At 33.1% G+C, this 21,927-nt stretch overlaps 1 protein-coding gene across 2 annotated transcripts in view; it reads right to left on the bottom strand.

The window, feature by feature from the left end:
• The window catches only part of Rgk2 (Rad, Gem/Kir family member 2), a 99,474-nt gene that overhangs the window by 50,301 nt on the left and 27,246 nt on the right, over positions 1 to 21,927 (bottom strand). For both annotated transcript variants that reach the window (XM_074131493.1, XM_074131494.1), the window contains exons 2-3: positions 21,588 to 21,860; positions 9,018 to 9,256 (exon numbers count right to left, since the gene is read on the bottom strand). In XM_074131493.1, the coding sequence (XP_073987594.1) occupies positions 9,018 to 9,256; positions 21,588 to 21,850 (502 nt within the window). In that variant the 5' untranslated portion in view covers positions 21,851 to 21,860. The remainder of the gene's footprint in view (positions 1 to 9,017; positions 9,257 to 21,587; positions 21,861 to 21,927) is intronic.

Raw genomic sequence — 21,927 nt, 5'->3', positions numbered from 1 at the left:
ACTTTCTCATCTTGGCTATGGGGGGGGGGTCCATTACCTGATCCTCTCTAACCTTTTATTAGAAATCATACGACGTAATTACCCATACCATTTTAATTTTTTTCTTCATCACTTTGCTGAATCGACACCTTTACATCTATTTCCTTCAGAATAACTTAATTTCCAACTTTGTCAATTAATTTGTTCTTAGCACACTCCCTCTACAAGTTCATTTCCACTACCAGCATCCTTGAATATACTTTCACTGAGGCCAGGATTCAACAGCCAAGCATCAATATCCTCTCGATAATATAATTGATTTTTTCCCTCTCCAAATGACTCCTTAACTTTTGTGATAAACTTGATGATAACATATATCCTACGCTCTAAATTTCTCTCGGTTTCAAGCCTAAGTTTTAGGCGCCATAAAATTATAATAATTAAATAGTAATAATTAAAAACTTCGTTTCCCAACCTGTGGTACGCGAGTTGCTAATTAGTGGTTCACGAAAAATAATCAATAATGGCGGACAATAAAAATTTAAAAAAAAAAAAAAAAATATCACAGAAACGTTTTATCCTATAATACATAAAAATTATTTTAATTAATAACATTATTCAGTAAAGTTATTAATATGTACAGTAATAAGGTTAGTCTGTCTCAAGATATACGAGAAAATATAATAGCACATTTAACAGGATTAAAATTGTCTTTCATGGAGTATTTTCCAAAACCCGAAAACACAAATGATAATTGGCTTTCAAACCCCTTCTATAAAGAAAATTTAGGAAAAACTGCATGATTATCAATAAAGGATAAAGAAAATTTAATAGAATTATCATGTGACAGAACTTAAATGATAACTATGAAAAAATCTGCTTAAAGAGACTTGATTGTACGTAATGAGTAAGCTCTATCCAAGCAACATTAAATTTAATTGGTACTTACAGGTAGTTGAATGCTTAAAAAAAATTAATTTAGAAGATTTGGGCACAAATATAATAATCCTAAAAAAAGAACTTTGTAAATTAATTAATAATCTTTGAAGAGAAAAATATGTACGCAATTTTTAATTGTTTAAAACAAGTTTTAAAACTAAGATCTTACACTTTACAAAGTTTATAAAGTGAACATGAACTTGAACTCCTTTGTAACAGATACATTGTATCTCTTTACAAATAAAGATAATAATAATAAAATAACACACTCGGAATAACAAATTTCACGAAATACAATCATCTTTACAAAGTGGTACAATTTAGTATGATGTTCTACCAAGGGTACGCGAGCCAAAAAAGGTTGATTTGAAACAACGTAAACTTAAAATAAAGGTGTCTTTGAAAAAATAATGACCGCTTTTAAAATATATAACATGAGTGGGTGAACACACATCTATGTGATGGGTTAACAATTCAATTGAAAATGAGAGCACCAGAACTTCTACAAAAATTGAATAATTTTGTGTCCTCATAAAAATCTAGTTTATTAGCGCCTCTCAAATTCTCTTAAGAACTCGCACTGCCAACATCCACATCATCATCAAGAAAGAATGATTTAGAGGGCATAATTTTTTTTTAATTGAGTCAATATTGAAATCGTACAACTGTTTTTTTCCCCCTTAAAAATAACTCCATGAACTTTTGGAAAGACCCTTCAGAACAAAAAAAGAGAGAACGAAGATAAGGTTTTGTTATCCACTTCCTTTTCTAAAAAAGAAGTATAAATAAAAATGAAGTTGCCTTAGGGCCCATGTGTAACCAAGTCGGTGTTGTTTTTAACAAATAATAACACGCACCAACACTAGTGTAAAATGTTCTGGATAAACTTTTATAACTAGGTCAGGCAAACAGCCGGCTTTAATATACGAGTGCGTTTAAAGGGCTAACTGCTGAAAAATATGTTTCCTAAAAAATAACAGTTTTAGAAAAATAAAAATATTTTTTTTGTGAGTAAGATTGAAGTAATTAATTTGTCTCGTGAGATGTTGGATAATTTGTGAGGTTTTAAGATTGTTATTGATGAAATTCAATCAGGAATGATACAATGATTACTTGTTCACAAAGGAGTACACATATTCATCGCATTAAGCGGATGGACGAGTGTTGAATATTTCACTTTAAAAACGGTGTGAAAATTGCCCCAAGTTATTTTAAATAACAGAAGTTATTTCCCTTAATTCTCGACCGAAGTTTGTAATATTTTCCAACTAAGTTTATCAAACGATTCTTGCAGGTGATTATTTTATTTTATGTTTATGATTATATCAGCTTATGTTAAGATCTTTAGAAACTAAATATGGTCGCGTTGAAAACGAAAAAATACAGCAATTTTGCTTAAAGATTACAAAACAAACAAAACTATTCTGTGAACATTCACACCACTACAACTTACATCATTAAATTTCTTGAAACTTAGGAATTGTACCTAAAAGAAAGATGTCTTCAATATTATAAATTTTTTTATTTTATTTATTTATTTATTGCTTTTAAGTTTACAAACTTTTTGCAATGGAGTTGGCTTTATTTTTTAGTGTAAATAAAAAATTACATTGGTTACAAAGTAAATAATCCAAATAAAGTAAAAATATAAATTATATCAAAATAAAGAATTGGTTACAAAGTAAATAATCCAAATAAAGTAAAAATATAAATTATATCAAAATAAAATAAATACTCCCTACTTGTAGACATTTTTTTTTTTTTACAAAACCAAAAATTTGACTGTACAAAGCACACAATTTAACCATTACTCTATTAGCTCATTTCAACTCTCTCTGGCAGGCCACTTTATTATTTTATTTCAGTGTTATCAAGTATCAGTCAGTGGCTAGTATTTCTTTTACTTTTTGCCTATTCTGAAGTGCTTGTATTACAAAATAATACAATTTATTTAATTGAAGGTCCGTTTGTACCGAAAGAAGATAAGTCTATTTTCAATTTGTAACTATTAAAATATTTACATCTTAATGAGCTGTAAAATGGGCATTCAGTTAGAAAATGCTCTAAGGTATCGGTTTTAGTTGAAAAGCAAGTAAAGCAGTAATTGTCTGGCTTAAATTTAAATAGAGGGTCCGATATGTTCACGTACACATTTATATTGATGTCCTAAATGGACGGATCTTTGAAACGTTGGTATTCAATATTATAAATGTTCTTTGGAATAAAATGGCACAGTTGATGAAAACGTGACGTAAGAACTCTCCTACTAAAAGTTATTGATAAATGTTCCAAACCAACGGGACAGGATTATCGTACGATAAGCATAGTACGATTATGTTGGCATGTAAACCTTTGGCGTCCGCTTAAGAGTATAGACAATTCGAGAAAAATAAAAAAAAAGAGTCGCATCTTACAATTCAGAATTTGGCAACACATTTGATTCTCATAAATATCACGTACCACATTTTAGAGACTCTTTCTTTAGAAATGTTTCAACTAAATTTAATATAACTGCAGTTTGTAGATATGAAGTTTAGTGAAGCTCATTTATAACCATTTCTCGAAAATAAAATCCCCCAAAACTCAAAAATCTAATTTTGTAAAGAGGCATTTTCGGCCATTAGTTTTTCCGTAAATGAGAAATTTTTGTTAAATATCGTATTTACTTGCCATCAAAATATGCAGTTTATGACGGCGTAAATAAATTAAAAATATTTTTAACAAATGTTATAGATCGACTTGTAAGTGATTAGTTTAACAATTTTAAAATTTTGCTACCTTGGGCATTACTTAGACCGAAGACTTTCTTGGAATCCTTACACTAGACTTAAAAGAACAGAACTAAACAGACGCTATCGACTATTTAAAAGACTCTTAGACGATAGATCAAAACTCTCTCTGGACAACAAAAGACTGATTTATACTTCCATTTTGAAACCCATCTGAGCGTATAAAATAGAGCTGTGGGGTTCTACCAAACGCTCCAATCTACAAAGGATTCAATCGCTACAACCTAAAATACTTCGAACTATCGTAAAAGCTCCATTTTATGTCTCCAACCTGACTATACACACTGACCTTAACATTCCTTTTGTCACCCAAGTTGCTAAAACACGATACAGAAAACTCCATTTCAGCCTGCAATCTCCTCTAGTTCAAAATCTTTCTTCTAGTACTCTTCCTGATAACCCGACAAGACGGCTTAAAAGACAGTCGCCTAGTGATCTCCTCTCAAGTGAAGAGAGTGACTAACAGTGTAATGTTTTTGGAGTGTTACTCCACTGGGTAACTTCTCCACTCGTTGGCTTCTTTTGTTACTCTTTTATCATTGTTACTTATAGCTGATTGTAGCACAAATAAACGCAAAAAAAAGTGCAGATACTAGTTTTTTTTTAAAGTAAAAACTCAAACTTAAAGAAAATAATACGGTAAAGTAGATAGATCCTGACATTCTGAGCAATTAGTAAAAACTATATTTATTGTTTCGGTAACCTCAAAATGTGTTTTTAGTGTTCACTCAAATAGAAATTCTCCACGATTGCAAAATTTGGTCCTACAAGAAGTAAGCGAAAGTGAAAACGGATAGCTTCCATAAGAAATTGAAATAAAGAGAAGTTGGTTCTGGGTGGTTGCTCAGGATCCTTGCACCGGTAATACAGATCTGATCAAGGGCACATGGAAGGCAGAGATTGTTTTATGGGAATGAATATGGAATTGTGAGATGTAATCAAGAAAACGGGGAAAATATGGCAATTTGACAAGTGAATGAACAATTTTTTGCACAAAAATTTGAAGTTAAACCAATAGATAAACATCATTTATTCAATAATATACCAAATGATTACATAAAATTGGCAGATTGTGTAATCATTGGCTAAATATCGTACATGTTTATTTGATGAGTATTTTGGAAAAAATCATCTTATCGAATTGTGCATTAGATGTTTGCAGATGTTGACTGGGTGAGTGTAACAGTTTCTTTTTTTTAACAATAAATACACATGAACTCATGCCTACAATAGAAGCAAATATATATTTGGTGTATGTCAGTAAATGTAGGGGACGCCCTTATCTGCCCATTATTCACAATATTGACTACAATCACCACCATCGTATCTCTACTGCAATAACAAACTGTCCAGCCACGTTTTATCATTATTGCTGAAACATTTTCATTCCTTCCTATAGCTCTTTATTTTGAAGTTAGTTCTCAATAGAAACAGCGAATTTCTTGCTGTTAAACATCTTAAGATTCAACATTACCGCATCCACAGTACACCATTATAAGAGTCCTTTTCAGTCATTAACATTAACGTTGCATTTGTAGAGTATTAAATAAGATCAATAAAAACTTTTTTATTGTAAATTTATAAATATCTTGCTAAGGTTTCGAAAGTAGGAAGTCTTTTGCAAAGTCAAAAATCAATATCTTATTCCATGGGTTTCGTTAAATTGCAGTTTTATGGATATATGTTACCGTTAAAGACAGAAATTGGAGAATGTCAAGATTCTCTTGATAGACTTTGAGATTCACTTAGTCGCTTGGTGATAGACCGATTATTTGTTGTTGGTCTAGTTGTTTTTAATGCGTGGCTCGTAAGTTATAGCTACTTTATCGTTACACAAAATGTTAATAGTAAAGTGCTTCTGCCCCCCTTATCAAAGACACGTAATTGGTAGTTGGATTATAAGCCGCACCTGCAAAAATAGGCGATTACTTTACTTCAAAGTAATAAATAGTCCAAAGTAACGTAAAAATATAAATATTTTTTTATTTTTCTATTAAACAATAAATCAAATAGTGTTTATCAAAGGTTTAGGATATACGACGAAGGTGACCCTTGATAAAGCCTTAGTTAAATTGTAGCAGATTAATTGGTTAACATGATAAAAATGATAAGATGGTGTGAAAGTTTAAGAATATTTGTACAGAATGAACATAGCAATATTTCAATCAAAGTTCTGCCAAGATAAGAGAATTGGTAAGCAATGTTATGACAGAAACTGAAAGGCAAGGTTTGCGGAAAAAATTATTAATAAATCCTGAAAATTAAAAGAGAAATGAGGTGTTTAATAATTAGAAAAATATTCTTTGATGGTTTCTTGAAGGGAGAAAAGTTTAAAAAGCTAAATAGAATGCGGCGGCCTTTCTAGCTCTGAAACAATATTCCTAAGAACATTAATTAAAATTTAATAAACAATTATTGTAAGAATTTGTATTGAGTCTTAGAATTCCAAAGTGTAAGAAAGTTTAATCAAAATGGGTTAATAGAGCATGCATTTAAAAATGAACACAAGTAAGTCTAATACGTGGATGAGTGAAATGTATTTATATCATATCTTATTCACTGATATTTAGCTGAATTCATCTTTAATTTGGGGTTTATTATTTTGCAAACAAGGGGAAAAATTCCAATTAAAGTTCTTCATATTGCGTTAATCTACCACTTGACAAGTCTGACAGCTTTGTGCAATGCTAGGAAATTGCGTTAAACCTTTAGCAACGGATGGCACCTCATATCACTGTTATAACAGTAAGAGGGTTTCAGTTTTCTAGAAAATATTAACCTTTCGTACAACTGGACCACTTGTTTAAGAAATGCTTTGTACATTATTCATGCTCCAAACATTTTGAAGCCATTTATGAAAGCGTCAAGGGGCTGCGGAAGAAAAAATTTAAAAGTGAATAAAAGGTAATGAGTAATAAATTTTGGTGGTTTTCAAATTCCTTTAAATTTCTAATGATAAGAGGAAAAGAGATACAGAAGGTTAAATTTTGGTGGATTTTAAAGTAGATCAGATTTCAAACCTCTATATCTCTCTTCGTATTGTTCAGATTTCTACGAATTCAGTACCCAATTGTAAAGAAACGTTAGCTTTATAACTGGTATAAATTGCAATGTTCTAATGATAACAGGAAAGGAGATACAGAAGGTTAAATTTTGGTGGTTTTTAAAGTAGATCAAATTTCAAACCTCTATATCTCTCTTCGTATTGTTCAGATTTCTACGAATTCAGTACCCAATTGTAGAGAAAAGTTAGCTGTACAACTGGTATACATTGCAATATTCTAATGATAACAGGTAAGGAGATACAGAAGGTTAAATTTTGGTGGTTATTAAAGTAGATCAAATTTAAAAACTCTATATCTCTGTTCGTGTTGTTCAGATTTCTACGAATTTCGTACCCAATTGTAGAGAAACGTTAGCTGTATAACTGGTATAAATTGCAATATTCTAATGATAACAGGTAAGGAGAAACAGAAGGTTAAATTTTGGTGGTTTTCAAAGTAGATCAAATTTTAAACCTCTATATCTCTCTTCGTGTTGTTCAGATTTCTATGAATTCTGTACCCAATTGTAAAGAAAAGTTAGCTGTATAACTAGTATACATTGCAATGTTCTAATGATAACAGGTAAGGAGATACAGAAGGTTAAATTTTGGTGGTTTTTAAAAGTAGACCAAATTTCAAACCTCCATATCTCTCTTCGTGTTGTTCAGATTTCTACGAATTCAATACCCAATTGTAAAGAAAAGTTAGCTGTATAACTGGTATAAATTGCAATGTTCTAATGATAACAGGATAGGAGATTCAGAAGGTTAAATTTTGGTGGTTTTTAAAGTAGATCAAATTTCAAACCTCTATATCTCTCTTCGTATTGTTCAGATTTCTACGAATTCAATACCCAATTGTAAAGAAAAGTTAGCTGTATAACTGGTATAAATTGCAATGTTCTAATGATAACAGGATAGGAGATTCAGAAGGTTAAATTTTGGTGGTTTTTAAAGTAGATCAAATTTCAAACCTCTATATCTCTCTTCGTATTGTTCAGATTTCTACGAAATCAGTACCCAATTGTAAAGAAAAGTTAGCTGTATAACTGGTATAAATTGCAATGTTCTAATGATAACAGGTAAGGAGATACAGAAGGTTAAATTTTGGTGGTTTTTAAAGTAGATCAAATTTCAAACCTCTATATCTCTCTTCGTATTGTTCAGATTTCTACGAATTCAATACCCAATTGTAAAGAAAAGTTAGCTGTATAACTGGTATAAATTGCAATGTTCTAATGATAACAGGATAGGAGATTCAGAAGGTTAAATTTTGGTGGTTTTTAAAGTAGATCAAATTTCAAACCTCTATATCTCTCTTCGTATTGTTCAGATTTCTACGAAATCAGTACCCAATTGTAAAGAAAAGTTAGCTGTATAACTGGTATAAATTGCAATGTTCTAATGATAACAGGAAAGGGGATACAGAAGGTTAAATTTTGATGGTTTTTAAAGTAGATCAAATTTCAAACCTCTATATCTCTCTTCGTATTATTCAGCTTTCTACGAATTCAGTACCCAATTGTAAAGAAAAGTTAGCTGTATATAGAATAGATATATAGAATGTTAAGTTTTAAACAGGTTTTTGGTTTTGCCGATAGCATAAGTATCGCCTAATAAATTCTAAAAAATATTAATGAAAAGTTAATACAGTGAAAATTACTCAAATGATATAAATTAATGAAATGTTAGGTACTTGAAGATTTTTGTACCTTTTAGCGTTTAATCTTAACTTTTTAAAGTTTAGGTTTTTGTTAAAGAGATTTTAAAAAAGATTATTATTTATAAATTAGAATTAAGTAAATTAGTTTTTCTTATGTTGAAGAAAGATAAAAGTGTGTTATTTAGGGCCTTCTTTGTAATTCGTCTTCATTTAATTAGTCTATCGTACGTTTATTCGTTGTTTATTCCGTGTTCGGTTTTACGTTGGTAATGTTAGAGTTCACTTATTGATGTTCAAGGCAAGAAATCGCATCAAAAGTTTCTACAAACGTATACATTTTATTTAAGAGCATCAAAATAAATAAATAAATAATTGAAGCGATAAGTTTTCTCATTTAAGTCTTCTGAAAACCAAAAACCAAAAAAGAATATCCAAAAATAATAAGAATAGAGGTGGACATCTTTAAGAAAAACTATGAATGAATCTACAGCCAACTGGCTCTGGAAAAGTAGCCATTGAGGATAATTCTGGAGAAACGTACCGTCAAAAAAGTGAATCACAGTGCTTTAAATTATGAACCCATTAAAAATGTTTAAATACTTACTAGGAAGTTCAAGAAAATTTGAAGTCCTTCGTCCCATATTCGGCAATGGTGGCAGATCTGATACAACTGAAGAACCTCCACTCTGGTTGGACGGTCTTCGAGAAGCAAGGTATGATAGTCCTCTAGGACTGCTTGGTTGCGATGAACCACCTAATTCAGTTGATAATGTTTTACAATCGGCAGCATCCGATGTTAAATCTGATGTTGACTTGCGCGCTAGGGGTGGAGGAAATGGAAATCTACAAACAAAATAAGAATAGATATTAGATGAACATGAATTAGAAAGAAAAAATGGAATTTCACATTTCTTATGCTGTTATATTTTATTTACAATAAATATTATCCACGTAAAACTTGTAAAAAAGTTCAAAGAGAAATACGCTGCAAAAAGAAATGGGGAAAAGAGAAACACAAAATGCATATTTAAGAATAATAGTAAAACATATGAACAAAATAGACTATGTAGATGTTCAAATAAAATATACTGAGTAAAATTCATATAGATCATGTTTAGCCTAGGATGACGAAGAAACAGTTAAATAGAAGAAGACTTAGAGAAGGGAGTGTGAGTTATGAACTAGATTTAGTCCCAATCTCCGCCAGGATGTCTTCCGCACTGTTCCATATCCTCAACAAATATTAGCTTATATTTCCTAGATTCTGTTACTTTTACTTTCTACTAGGTAAGTTTTCTTTCACGAAGATTGTATCAATGTTTCAGCTACATTTTCTTTTTTAAAAATCTTCACCTTAATCTTTTTCTTATTATAATTGTAAATAGTAGGAATTGAATATAAGAAATGTTGCTCAAATTTTGAAAAACAAAGGCGAAGCAAAGTGAGATAAAAATAAATATGAGTTTTTTTAAGAAATAAGAGTACCTATAGGGAGAACTCAAAATGTTTATTCTTGGCCAACCCGAAAATTCTATCTATAGAATCTAGACTCACAATTTTTTACCATTTTGTAAGGCAAAGTATGCGATTGTCAAATTGCTCTCTCTTCCACAGTTTAGACTACTCCAAACTAAGGTCTTGTACATGAATATTTGCGATGAAATTATTGAACTCTTGTAACATTTTACGAACACATAGATTAGATTCGTCGCGATTTGAACTCAGCTCTACAAACTATCGAGTTGTTTAGAAAGATATCGACTAGTTTTTAAGTTATCCGTAGCTCAAAGCTTTGTGGCGTTTAAACAGTTATTCTTAAAAAAAAAATCCAATCTTTCTATATCTCCGTTTCAACTCTTTAATCTTGAAAGAAAAAGTTGAAAATTTGCTAAAGAGAGCCGCACTCAAACAGCAATAAAAGATCTCAAGTATCTAGTCTATTAAAGTAAAACCATTAGTAATAACGCCAAAAATAATGCGACCAAAATAACATGATCTGTAGAGCGAGGAACTTAAGTAAAGGTAACAAAAGGCTGCTAGCTCAAAACGAGATACCCTTTTGTACAAATTGCTACAAAGCATAACCAAAAATTGATTCTTACAGCTTACTCTGAAACTAGTAACTGCCTGGAATCAATTCCTCCCAGGAGCTAGTGCTTAACCTTGTACTAGTAGCTCAATGAGAGACATGATACCTCATAATATTTGTACCCCCTAAGAACTAGAAACTACCCTGAATTTGACAACCCTCTGGATCTAGAAATCACCCCGAAACTAGTGCCAAACTTGGAATTAATTTTTCCTAAGGACTAGAGCTTAACCTGGAAGTAATACCTCCCTAACATTAGTACCTCTCTGAAGCTACTCTTGAACAAACTCTTTTAATGCTGTCTTAGTTTGGACAGCCATTAAATAGGCTAGTATTTATTTGTCTATTTAGGTAAAAGAAGTATTGTTTGTAAAAGCCTCCCAGTATTATTCACGATTCAATTCTTTCATTTTTGAGAGCTCTTCATCATTATTACTTTACGTTTGGTTAAGAGTTTGTCCTTTGTTACAAATGAAAAGTAGAAATGTGTACATAATAATGGACAACTTAGTGCATTTTTTTTTTTTAATTTTAACAAAAGTCGCGAGTTGGTAAAAACGTGAAAAAGGTAGAGACAATACAAGAATTATTATTATTTGTTTCGCTTTCTGTAGGAACTAGAACTGAAAGAACAATAATGCATGCTTAACTGGGATCACCATTGTTCCCTATGTAAAAAAAAAATGGATGAAGGACAATGTAAACTTGGACATGAAAACATTTCCAGAAATGTTTTATAAATTGAAGGATAACATGATCCTGTAAGCTTTAATTGGTCATAAAACATCTCCACCTGTAAAATATATTTCAGTTTTGTATGATAGGTTTGGTTAGTAACTCAAATACTGACTGAAGCACCGCAAAATGGTTGAAAAACTGAGAAATAGCATGATTACTACGAGGGTCGTTTGAAAAGTCCGTGCAAAGTCAGAGAGATAGCACTACTGGCGCGTATCGAGGTTATGTTTAGTTAGTAGCATCTCTTGGAAGAACACACACCAAGTTTCAGCCAGATTGGTCTATTTCTTTGTGTTTGGCATTCGTTTGAATCGAGGAAGTCGAGTGATTTTCAAAAAATGGACGAAAAAGAATTTCGTGTGTTGATTAAACACTACTTTATGAAAGGCAAAACGTCTCAGGAGACTAAAGAGAAGCTTGATAAACATTATGGTGACTTTGCACCTTCGATTAGAACAGTTTATAAGTGGTTTCAAAATTTTCGGAGTGGCCATATGGGCACAAGTGACGCTGAACGTTCTGGACGCCCTGTTGAGGTTACTACTCCAGAAATCATTGATAAAATCCATGATATGGTGATGGATGACAGAAGAGTGAAGGTGCGTGAGATTGCTAGTGCTGTGGGCATCTCGAATGAACGGGTACATAATATTTTGCATCAACATTTGGACATGACAAAGCTATCCGCAAGATGGGTGCCGCGATTGCTCACGCTTGACCAAAAACGAAATCGTGTGAAGTGTTGCAAGGACGGTTTGCAGCTGTTCCAGAAGAATCCGCAGGACTTTAAGCGTCGTTTCGTCACTGTGGATGAAACATGGATACATCACTACACTCCTGAGACCAAAGAACAATCTAAACAATGGGTTACCAAGGGGGAATCTGCGCCAAAAAAGGCGAAGACCGTTCCTTCGGCCGGAAAGATTATGGCGACTGTCTTTTGGGATTCGCAAGGAATAATCCTCATCGACTATCTGGAAAAGGGTAAAACTATTACAGGTGCATATTATTCATCGTTATTGGACCGTTTGAAAACCGAGCTGCAAGAAAAACGCCCACGATTGGCCCACAAAACAGTCCTTTTCCATCACGACAACGCACCAGCTCACACCTCAGCAGTTGTGGTCGCAAAATTAATGGAAATAGGGTTCCAACTCGTTTCACCCCCATATTCTTACAGACTTGGCTTCCTCGGACTACTACGAGGTGTGTTCAAAAAGTAACGGGAATTTTTAAATTTCGCGGGTTTGGAGAGTCTGATTGTAAAAATTTTTTTTTTATTATGTTGGTACACATGCCCCTGAAGTACGATAAAATTTTCAGTAATATTCATTGTTTACTCCTTAAGTGGCAGCCGTTAAGGTTAGACGTGTTTTTCGAGCTTGGCGATTTTTGTTTGTTAAAAAAAATGGATCAAAGAATTTGTATTAAATTTTGCGTAAAAAATGAAATAAAGTGTAATAAAGTGTGTGAAATGTTAATAAAGGCATATGGTGAGTCTGCTATGAGTAAAACAAGGATTTACGAGTGGTATAAGCGTTTCCAAGATGGCCGCGAAAACGTTGAAGATGACGAACGACCTGGACGTCCAAGCACATCAACAACCGATGAAAACGTGAAAAAAGTGAAAGAAATGGTTATGAACGATCGCCGAATCACAATCAGAGAAGTCGCTGATGATGTTGCCATATCAATTGGCTCATGCCATGAAATTTTTTCGGATGTTTTGGGTATGAAACGTGTGGCAGCAAAATTTGTTCCAAAATTGTTGAATTTCGAACAAAAACAGCGGAGAATGGAAGTTGCTCAAGAGTCACTCAATGAAGTCGACAACGATGCGGATCTACTGAAACGTGTTATAACAGGTGACGAAACATGGGTTTACGGATATGATGTCGAAACTAAGGCTCAATCGTCCCAGTGGAGGCATTCTGGATCGCCAAGACCGAAAAAGGCTCGACAAGTGCGGTCGAATGTGAAGGTTATGCTCACTGTGTTCTTCGATTTTAATGGCATAGTGCATCATGAATTCTTGCCACAAGGTCAAACAATCAATAAGGAGTACTACCTACAAGTTCAACGCCGTCTGCGTGAAGCAATCCGAAAAAAACGCCCGGATTTGTGGCAAAACAATTCATGGATTTTGCACCACGATAATGCACCTGCTCACACTTCATTGCTTGTTCGTGAATTTTTGGCCAAAAACAAAACTTTAACGATGCCCCAGCCTCCATATTCGCCAGACATGGCTCCATGTGACTTTTTTCTATTTCCAAACATAAAGAGAACATTAAAAGGCCGTCGTTTTACAAGCATAGATGACATTAAAAGCGAATCGCTGAAAGAGCTGAAAGCTATCACAAAGATCGAGTTTCAGAAGTGTTTCGAGGATTGGAAAAAGCGCTGGCACAAGTGTATTGTATGCGAAGGGGACTACTTTGAAGGCGACAATATTAATGTAGATGAATAAATAAATATTTTTTTCAAAAAACGAAAATTCCCGTTACTTTTTGAACACACCTCGTATTTGTTCCCCAATATGAAGAAATGGCTGGCGGGAAAAAGATTTTATTCAAACGAGGAGGTGATTGCAGAAACGAATGGCTATTTTTCAGACTTGGACAAATCCTATTATTCGGAAGGGATCAACAAACTAGAGCAGCGTTGGACGAAGTGTATAAGCCTAAAAGGAGACTATGTTGAAAAATAAAAAAGGTTTACCCCCAAAAAATTAAGTAGTTTTTATTTTTGCACGGACTTTTCAAACGACCCTCGTAAAATAGAGCAACAAATTTGTATAAAACAAGAACACTTTGTAATATTTCTTCTTAGATTGGGACATTTTTAAAGAATTTTCGTTAAAATAAAACAAACAAACCATAAGATAAAGTATGCGATTTTCAGTTTTTAAATTATTTTGTTCTCAAGCAGACCGTTAGACCGTTAATATTTCATTTTTCAGTGGAAATCAGGTAAAATCTACCCAGGTTAAAAGTCAATTTTGGAAATTTGTTATAGTAGCGATATTTTTCCACCTTTAGGAAAGTAAAGTTACATTTCACTCATTAAAGAGATAAAAGCCTCTTTATTTGCTTTATTATTTAGAAGTATAATATCAAAAGAATATTTAAAATAATTCCTAACAATAGTAACAATAGCAAATTATTCTAATCAATAAACCAGTTTTGGCCGCATCAGTTCTTCCTTCACTTTCTGAGTATTATAATAAAAAACTACTTTATTTTTTAACAATAAGATCATCTAGCTCATTGTTCATCAATTTCCTTAAGAATATATCTTTTATTCTAATTTTCTTTAGGACAAAATAAAGGATTTTTATTGTTCTACTTTGTTTATTCCCAAACTGGCAATATATGAAAGACTTTTTTGTAAACTAAGTCATGGTTATTTTTTCAGTTGCAAGGATTGGACTTCAGAAAAGATCATACCGAGCTGAACTTGTCGGAAACAGTCCTCTCTCCGATCTATTCCTATCTTCAATGTAGGTCCCTGTTTATTATCTGTAATTGCAACAATGAGTTTAGAAAAATTGCTATGTTCGTAATTAAAATTAAAGATATTACTGAAACTGGCTGCAATGTCTTTTGGATAACAGTTTGGAAAACTCTGAGTTAATACTTGCTTAATGTCAACAATAAGCTGTATTTTAGTTTCATAAACGTGCATATTACTTTTTCCCTTTTTCTCTGAAACCTTCCTGCTTTAAAGGTCAAAATCGCCAGTCAGAAGTTGAATTTCGATAGTTAGTGAAATATTTGTTTAAATGTAAGTACTTTACAAAGTGAAGTCTAAAGTTACTTGAATAATCATGTAGGTCTGAAGCAGTTGGTGTTTGCAATCACGTAACAAATATTTAAACAGGCAAGTATATAACTGTGCAAAGTAATAACCTAAGTAAAGTGGTTTCGGTTAATTGGACTAAGTTCAATTCAGTGAAAATGGTACGTACAAAATACAAACGAAACTTTTAATGAAATGACTCCAAGTAACACAAATACCAAATATTTAACGGTACACTAACATTAGAAATATTGTAAATTTCAAAAATATAATAAACATACCGAGTACATTCCATTCTCTCTCCCTGAAAAAGTAAAAATATTTGTTATATAGAAGATTGACTGTATCAAAAAATAGCACGAACTCTGTTAGTAAAGTTACTTGTTATTATTAGTTTATTTCTCTCTGATACTGTTAAAGACATCGCTACTTCTGTAGTTGGGCCATTAAACAAAAATAAGTTTTATAAGTCAATTTGTGTTTGATTTTGTAATTGAAAAGTAGTGAGCACTAATTTGAGGAAAAATGACGATATCGAATAAAAAGAAGAAACAAAATGGACAAAAATAGGCAAGTCCATGAAGTATTGCGGTTTTCGAAAACAATCACCTGCCAACAGGTCTAATCATGGACTACAACCTTGAAACATTACAGCCAATTGCAAATACGCGGAAAAGGAAAAGCATGACGAGACAGAATTAGAAATTTGATAATCAGGTTTTATTCAAAGGACCTACTGAAACACGTCTGGCTCGCAAGCCAGGTTAGCCAGGAGGTTATCAACTGCTCTCTATATCTGAGGAGGCACCTTTGAAGGCACAGTACATGCTGCACAAGTTGAGTAAAGTGCATTATTTGATAAATTAAGCAATAAGTTTGATCCTTTACATGAAAGATATTGATCACTTAAATATGTGGCAGGAGGTTTCCAATTTTTTTGGTAATTAAACGCAATTCTCCCAAAATTACCAAATAATTATTAAACCTTCTTGTTTATAACAGATGTAAAATTAATTTTTAGCCATTTTGTGTATGCTTGAGAACATCTACAGCTCTTAACATTTAATTTTTCTTAGAAAAATCACTCGGAAAACGACTTATTTCCTGATATTAAGAAAAATACTAGCTTTACTGCCTTGGCAATATTTTTAGTAGAAAGGGGAGGAAAAAATACATAAAAATGACCTATCGCGTGCTCTTCTTTCTCTTTGATAACAAGTAAAAAATTGAAAACAAAATTGAAATAGCACCTTTAATTTTGAAGATACCGGACTGTGGTTTCCGGTTTCTTCCATAACTTTTTATACTCTTTAAAACTGTGTATTTGAAAATGGGGGTCAACTGCGAACCTTTACTTTTGGTCGCGCGTCAGCCGCTTATGCGGCCAGGAATCTAAAATCAAGTCACATATTCTGAAACTAGAGGTGACGGGCAACAAATTTTTCCTCTACCATTTTTTTGCTCAGATTAACCGTTTAAGCATGAAATGCATTTGAACCTTCTTAAAATGAACACCCTGTATGCATATAAAATCATCAGCATAAATTTAAGACAGCCGTAATTAAAATTACAACGGAATTACAAATGTAAAAATGGAATGAAATATTATTTTACCGGCAGTCAGTGACAGCCTCGTATTTTGTAACACTTTCCATCGACGTTTTATTGAAGGAGAGATAAGGTTAGAAGGGGTTGGGAGTTTGTTATCATATCACCTTCTGTGGGCAAACAACGTGGAAATAGCATGATATTCAACAATTTAATAGTTAACCTGAGAATTAAAACTGAGCGCTGATTGTAAAAGGGAATATTTTTAGATGAATCCATTTTATTATTCGACGTCTGTTTGGACGCAGGCTCATTTAAGCAGGGGTACATTGGAGATAAAGACAAGAGTACAAACTATGGCTATTTCTAACTGAAGACAGTTAAAAAACATTTACTTGACAAGTAGCTAATATCATGCAGTCAAGTAACTACTTGTACAGGAGTCGAGCAGATAGACATAATGCAGTCATCTGAACGTTTACTTTCATGCCTAGACAAATACACCTAAACAATATTAAATCCAATCGTCAGGCAAACGGAATATTGTCGACGTACTCCCTGGTCTAACATCCGCATTCAAACAAATCATCAGGACACTTAAAAACAGGGGTGTCGTGTTATTTATTTTTTTTACCGGAACACTTAGGCTTATACGTATATACTTTAATTTTTTAAAATACTTTTTATGCACCAAAAAGGATTTAGTAATAGTGCAATCGCGGACATGACGTTGCAGTTAGATGTTTTAATAGCCAATCGCGCAATGCAATTATAACCACATACAAGACTTACATTTACATAAATTGGAGAATTCAGAGCTGGATCTGATTTCCAAGCGACCAGATGTAGAAAATTGTAATCAGGTAATTTTATTAATTTTTTTTTTAACATATCAACCAATTTTCGTTAGAACAGAAATCATCTTCAGTTCCGGAACGCGTGCCTGTCCAAAAAGGGAGTACCGGAACGACATTCCGGACATTCCGACTCGAAGATACCATTGCTTAAAAACATATAATTTTTGTGACATTTGTACGTAGACATTCTGTGACAAAATTATCTTCCTGCTCCAAACAATATTACTTTATTTGCACGAAGCAAATTGCACCCTTAACTAAAAAAACAAAAAAAAAATTTGGAAACTCTTCTTAGCTTCCTATTGGTAAAAGAGATTTTGAGAAATTAATTGGATAAAACATGTTTCGAAAATTTTCTTAAAAAAGTAAATAAAAAAATTCTTTAATGATCAGAGTCGATAATGGCCAATTTACACTTAAATGAATTATAGAACATCCGCTAATGAAGTTGTCTCTATTAGAAAATTTGCTAACTTATCAATTTGGTAGGCCTCCGTAGTAAATTGCATTATGCAAACAGTTTACAACATTACTGTGTATCACTTTAAACTTCAGATCAAAGATAACAATGCCCGTAGTATTGCCCGTACTATATCAAACTGTAAAATTACTTTTTCTATATAAGATAATTATTATTCAATTTCCTTGTTCTTGTAACTTTTACATATAGTTTATTGAGTTCTTTTACTCTGATATACGAGGTGTGTTCAAAAAATAAGGTGATTTTTCATTTTTCTTAAAAAATATTTATTTATTCATCGATTTTTATTTTGTCTCCTTCAAAGTAGTCCCCCTCAGATATAATACATAAGTGCCAGCGTTTTTTCCAATCCTCGGAACAGTTCTGATATGCACTTTTTGGTATGTCCTTGAGCTCTCTCAGCGATTCGGTTTTTATCTCCTCAATCGTCGCAAATCTCCGTCCTTTCATGGGTCTCTTCAATCATGGGAACAGGAAAAAGTCGCAGGGCGCCAAATCTGGTGAATACGGTGACTGAGACATGATAATGTCATTCAACAATTCCTGAGCGATGCTCATGCGACGGTTTTTTTGATCAAAATTCAGCAATTTTGGAACGAACTTCGCTACTACACGCTTCATGCCCAAAATTTCCGAAAAAAATTGCAGGACATGTGCCAACCGATATGCCGACAACCTCAGCAACTTCTCTAATTGTGATTCGACGATTCTTCTCAACATTTTCATCGGTTGTTGATGTGCTGGGGCGTCCAGGGCGAGCGTCGTCATTCACATCTTCTCGACCTTCTGTGAAAAGCTTGTACCACTTGTAAACATTTTTTTGACACAGAGTACTCTCACCGTACGCCACTCTCAACATTTCAAGTGTTTTTGAGCACTTAATTCCATTTTTTACACAAAATTTGATTCAAATTCGTTGATCCATTTTTTTCGACAGAAGAAAATCGCCGAACTCGCAAAACACTTGTCTTATTTATGCCTCTAACATACAAACTAAACATGCTATATAGCTATAACTTTGAAAATATGTTCGAGACAAGTGTACCAACATAAAAAAAAAAGACAATCGAAATTCGAATGTACGTAGCCCGCGAAATTTGAAAATTCACTTTATTTTTTGAACATACCTCGTACTTAGGAAAAAACATAAACATAGCGCTAAAGTTTTGGAGAACAATTAGAAATATTTTTATCTACATTATTCCAGGTCTATTTCAATGGCATTAATGCAGTTGAAGACAAGATTCTTTCTTTTATTTCATCTTCCATTTTCGTCTTACTTTTACACTCAGATATTTTAAAAGTTTCTTTTGTCCTTCAATGGGAGATACAAATCTCAACCCTCTCTGAGCAGAAATTGTTATAAAAACAAGTTATTTTAAAATCTTTTCTTGGTTATAAGAAATTTAAAATACTGCCTGTTTCGACCATCCGCGCCGAAACCTAACTAACCAGATTACAATAATTAAAAAAAAAAGAAAAAATAAGGTTAATAAGTAAGCAAAATACTGTTCTTATGTGGGACTTACAGCCGCGTGGACAGAATGTCTTTGAATAAATGCACTTTAGTGCTAGACGAGGTTTGGACAAAGACTCATTTAGGCATGTTGATGTTTGGTGCGGGTAAATTGGAGACATTGACTTAGGGCGAGAACTGACTACTTAATATTCTAGTTATTTATACTAGCTAACCTATTTGTCGTCAGTACGCCCACCATTCGCAGAAATAACCAGCGTTATTTCTGATTTCATTAATTTAGTATTGTTGGAAAGTCAACATGATTATGCAATTGCTATGTTTACGATTGCCATTAACAGCCAAAAAAACATTGTATTATAACATTGCCTGAAATAACAGGCGTTATTTCTTATTGACTATGTAGCTGATCCTGAACTTCACATCCAGAACATAATGTTTAGTTTCCCTGCTTATTAGTTGAGTCTTGACCAAAGAGTAAAAGAGTAATGTTGCAACCCTTTCTAAGGCTAGAATAGTAAGTGAAAATGTGTGCTTTTTGTATATGTATATATTCAATAAATTAGGAGTTAAATAAATGTTCTTTGTCTGTATTGTTAATTTCAGGTACTGAAAATTGCTAGTTAATTTTATCAGAGTAAGCTGTATCTAAGTAGTTGTTCTCTTTACTTTAAATTATGTCTAACTGTTCTTTATATTCATTATCCTGTATTTTAATTATTTTCGATTAATTCAGGATATAATGGTTTTAATTTGATATAACGAGGTGTGGCTATTAAATAACGAGACTATTGCTTTAAAACATTTTATTTTAAATTTGTACATATTTAGTTATTATCACCACTCCCCTATCCCTACAACGCTCCATGCGAATTTACCATTGTACGAAACCGTGCTGGAAGTCTTTTTCTGTCCGCTTTTTCTTTCACAGCTTCAAAGGACTGAAATCGTGTTCCTATTAATGTAGATTTGACTTTGGAGAACAGATAAAAGTCACATGAGGCCAGGTTTTAGAAACGTCTTGACAGGCAATGCAGTGTGAGCCGGCGCGTTGTCTTGATGGAGAACCCATGACTTGTTCTTCCACAAATCGGGTCGTTTTTTTCCTTAGTCTTTCACGGAGCAAGAGCACCTCACGGTAGTAATGTTGATTAATTATAATCGATATTTTCATCCGGACGTGGAAGGGCGACCCGGGCCGTCCTTATCTCCGACGTCTTCTCGGCCATCTTGGAAACTCTTTAACTACTCAAAAACTCGCGTACGTGATTAACATTCATCGCCATAAACTTCTTTTAATAAAAGATCAGTTTCAGTAGCGGTTTTACCAAGTATCACGTGAAATTTCACGACAATTCGTTGCTCTACAACATGTGTAGTATCATGTTTTCGGCAAAACGAAACAGATTCCTCTACAGACAGACAGATTTCTCTACGAACACGTGAGACGCTGCAATCGAAAGAGAAGGCTTTACGCTGCACAGCAGTCGGTCGTCAGGATTTGGCGCATGCATAGTTCTTCTGTTGCAGCATAAGTCTCTTTATTTAATAGCCACACCTCGTACTTAATTTTTGTAAATTGTACAAGTGCAGGACAGTCTCCTTGCTAGAAATATTTTTCTTTAGGCAAATAAAATATATAATTAATTATTATGTTGCAACCCTTTAAGGCTAAAGACATAGTTGTTTTGTTAGATATTTCCCTCATTTTATTTGTACTCTTGTACCTGTCAAGAAGTTTTGAAGAACAGACACTGTTTACTGCAGAAACATCTGTTTAATTAAAAAGTTAAACTGTTAGAAGAAGTCACTAAGAACAGTATATTATTAGAATTTAATAACATTCTGATAAATAAGCTAATTATAGGCAAACAACAGGAGGGAAGCTGATTACAAAGGAAGTAATTAAGGTTCAAGTTTCTTGAGATAAACTTGTCGTTTTAATGGAGAAATAGCATTTTTTTAAAGGAAGAATTCCAAACAAATTAAAACAACAACAACAAAAATTAAAAACTTCTTAGACAAAGTTTTTTTTAAAATAAAATTTTAAACGAAATATCAAATAATCGAATCTTTCCTAGATACTTCAACTAAATTAACTCTAGATAACTTTAAGTGAACATAATTGAACATACCATCAACCAAAAACAATGAATTAAATTAATCATAAACTTTCAAGTTACCTTGTGGGCTGTTCTCGATATTTAGCTCGACCACTTCTGTAAGGACCATTTTCGTCAGCATTATTACACCTAGATGGTGCTGGAGGACCACTTAGATCAGTTGGGGACAACTGGCCACCAGGGACGATAGTTTGCCCAAGATGACTTAGATCTCTTAGCCGACGGTGTCTAGTTGGCGGTGGTTGACCAGCCACAGGATCATCTAGGGGCACTGTGTGGCCCTCTGGCGAGGTCAGCTCGCACACTGACCCACGTCGTGCCATCTCTCTCCCACTGTAACAAAATGAAAATATTTATTTACAAAAATTGATTATTAAAAACACACTTTAATTTCATATAT

The sequence above is a fragment of the Rhodnius prolixus genome, unplaced genomic scaffold (assembly GCF_049639745.1).
Source record: "Rhodnius prolixus isolate KJV_2025 unplaced genomic scaffold, Rpr scaffold_4, whole genome shotgun sequence".
NCBI classification, from domain to species: Eukaryota; Metazoa; Arthropoda; class Insecta; order Hemiptera; family Reduviidae; genus Rhodnius; species Rhodnius prolixus.
Note: the sequence above shows the minus strand (reverse complement) of the source record. Positions and strands in the feature narration are given on the sequence as shown.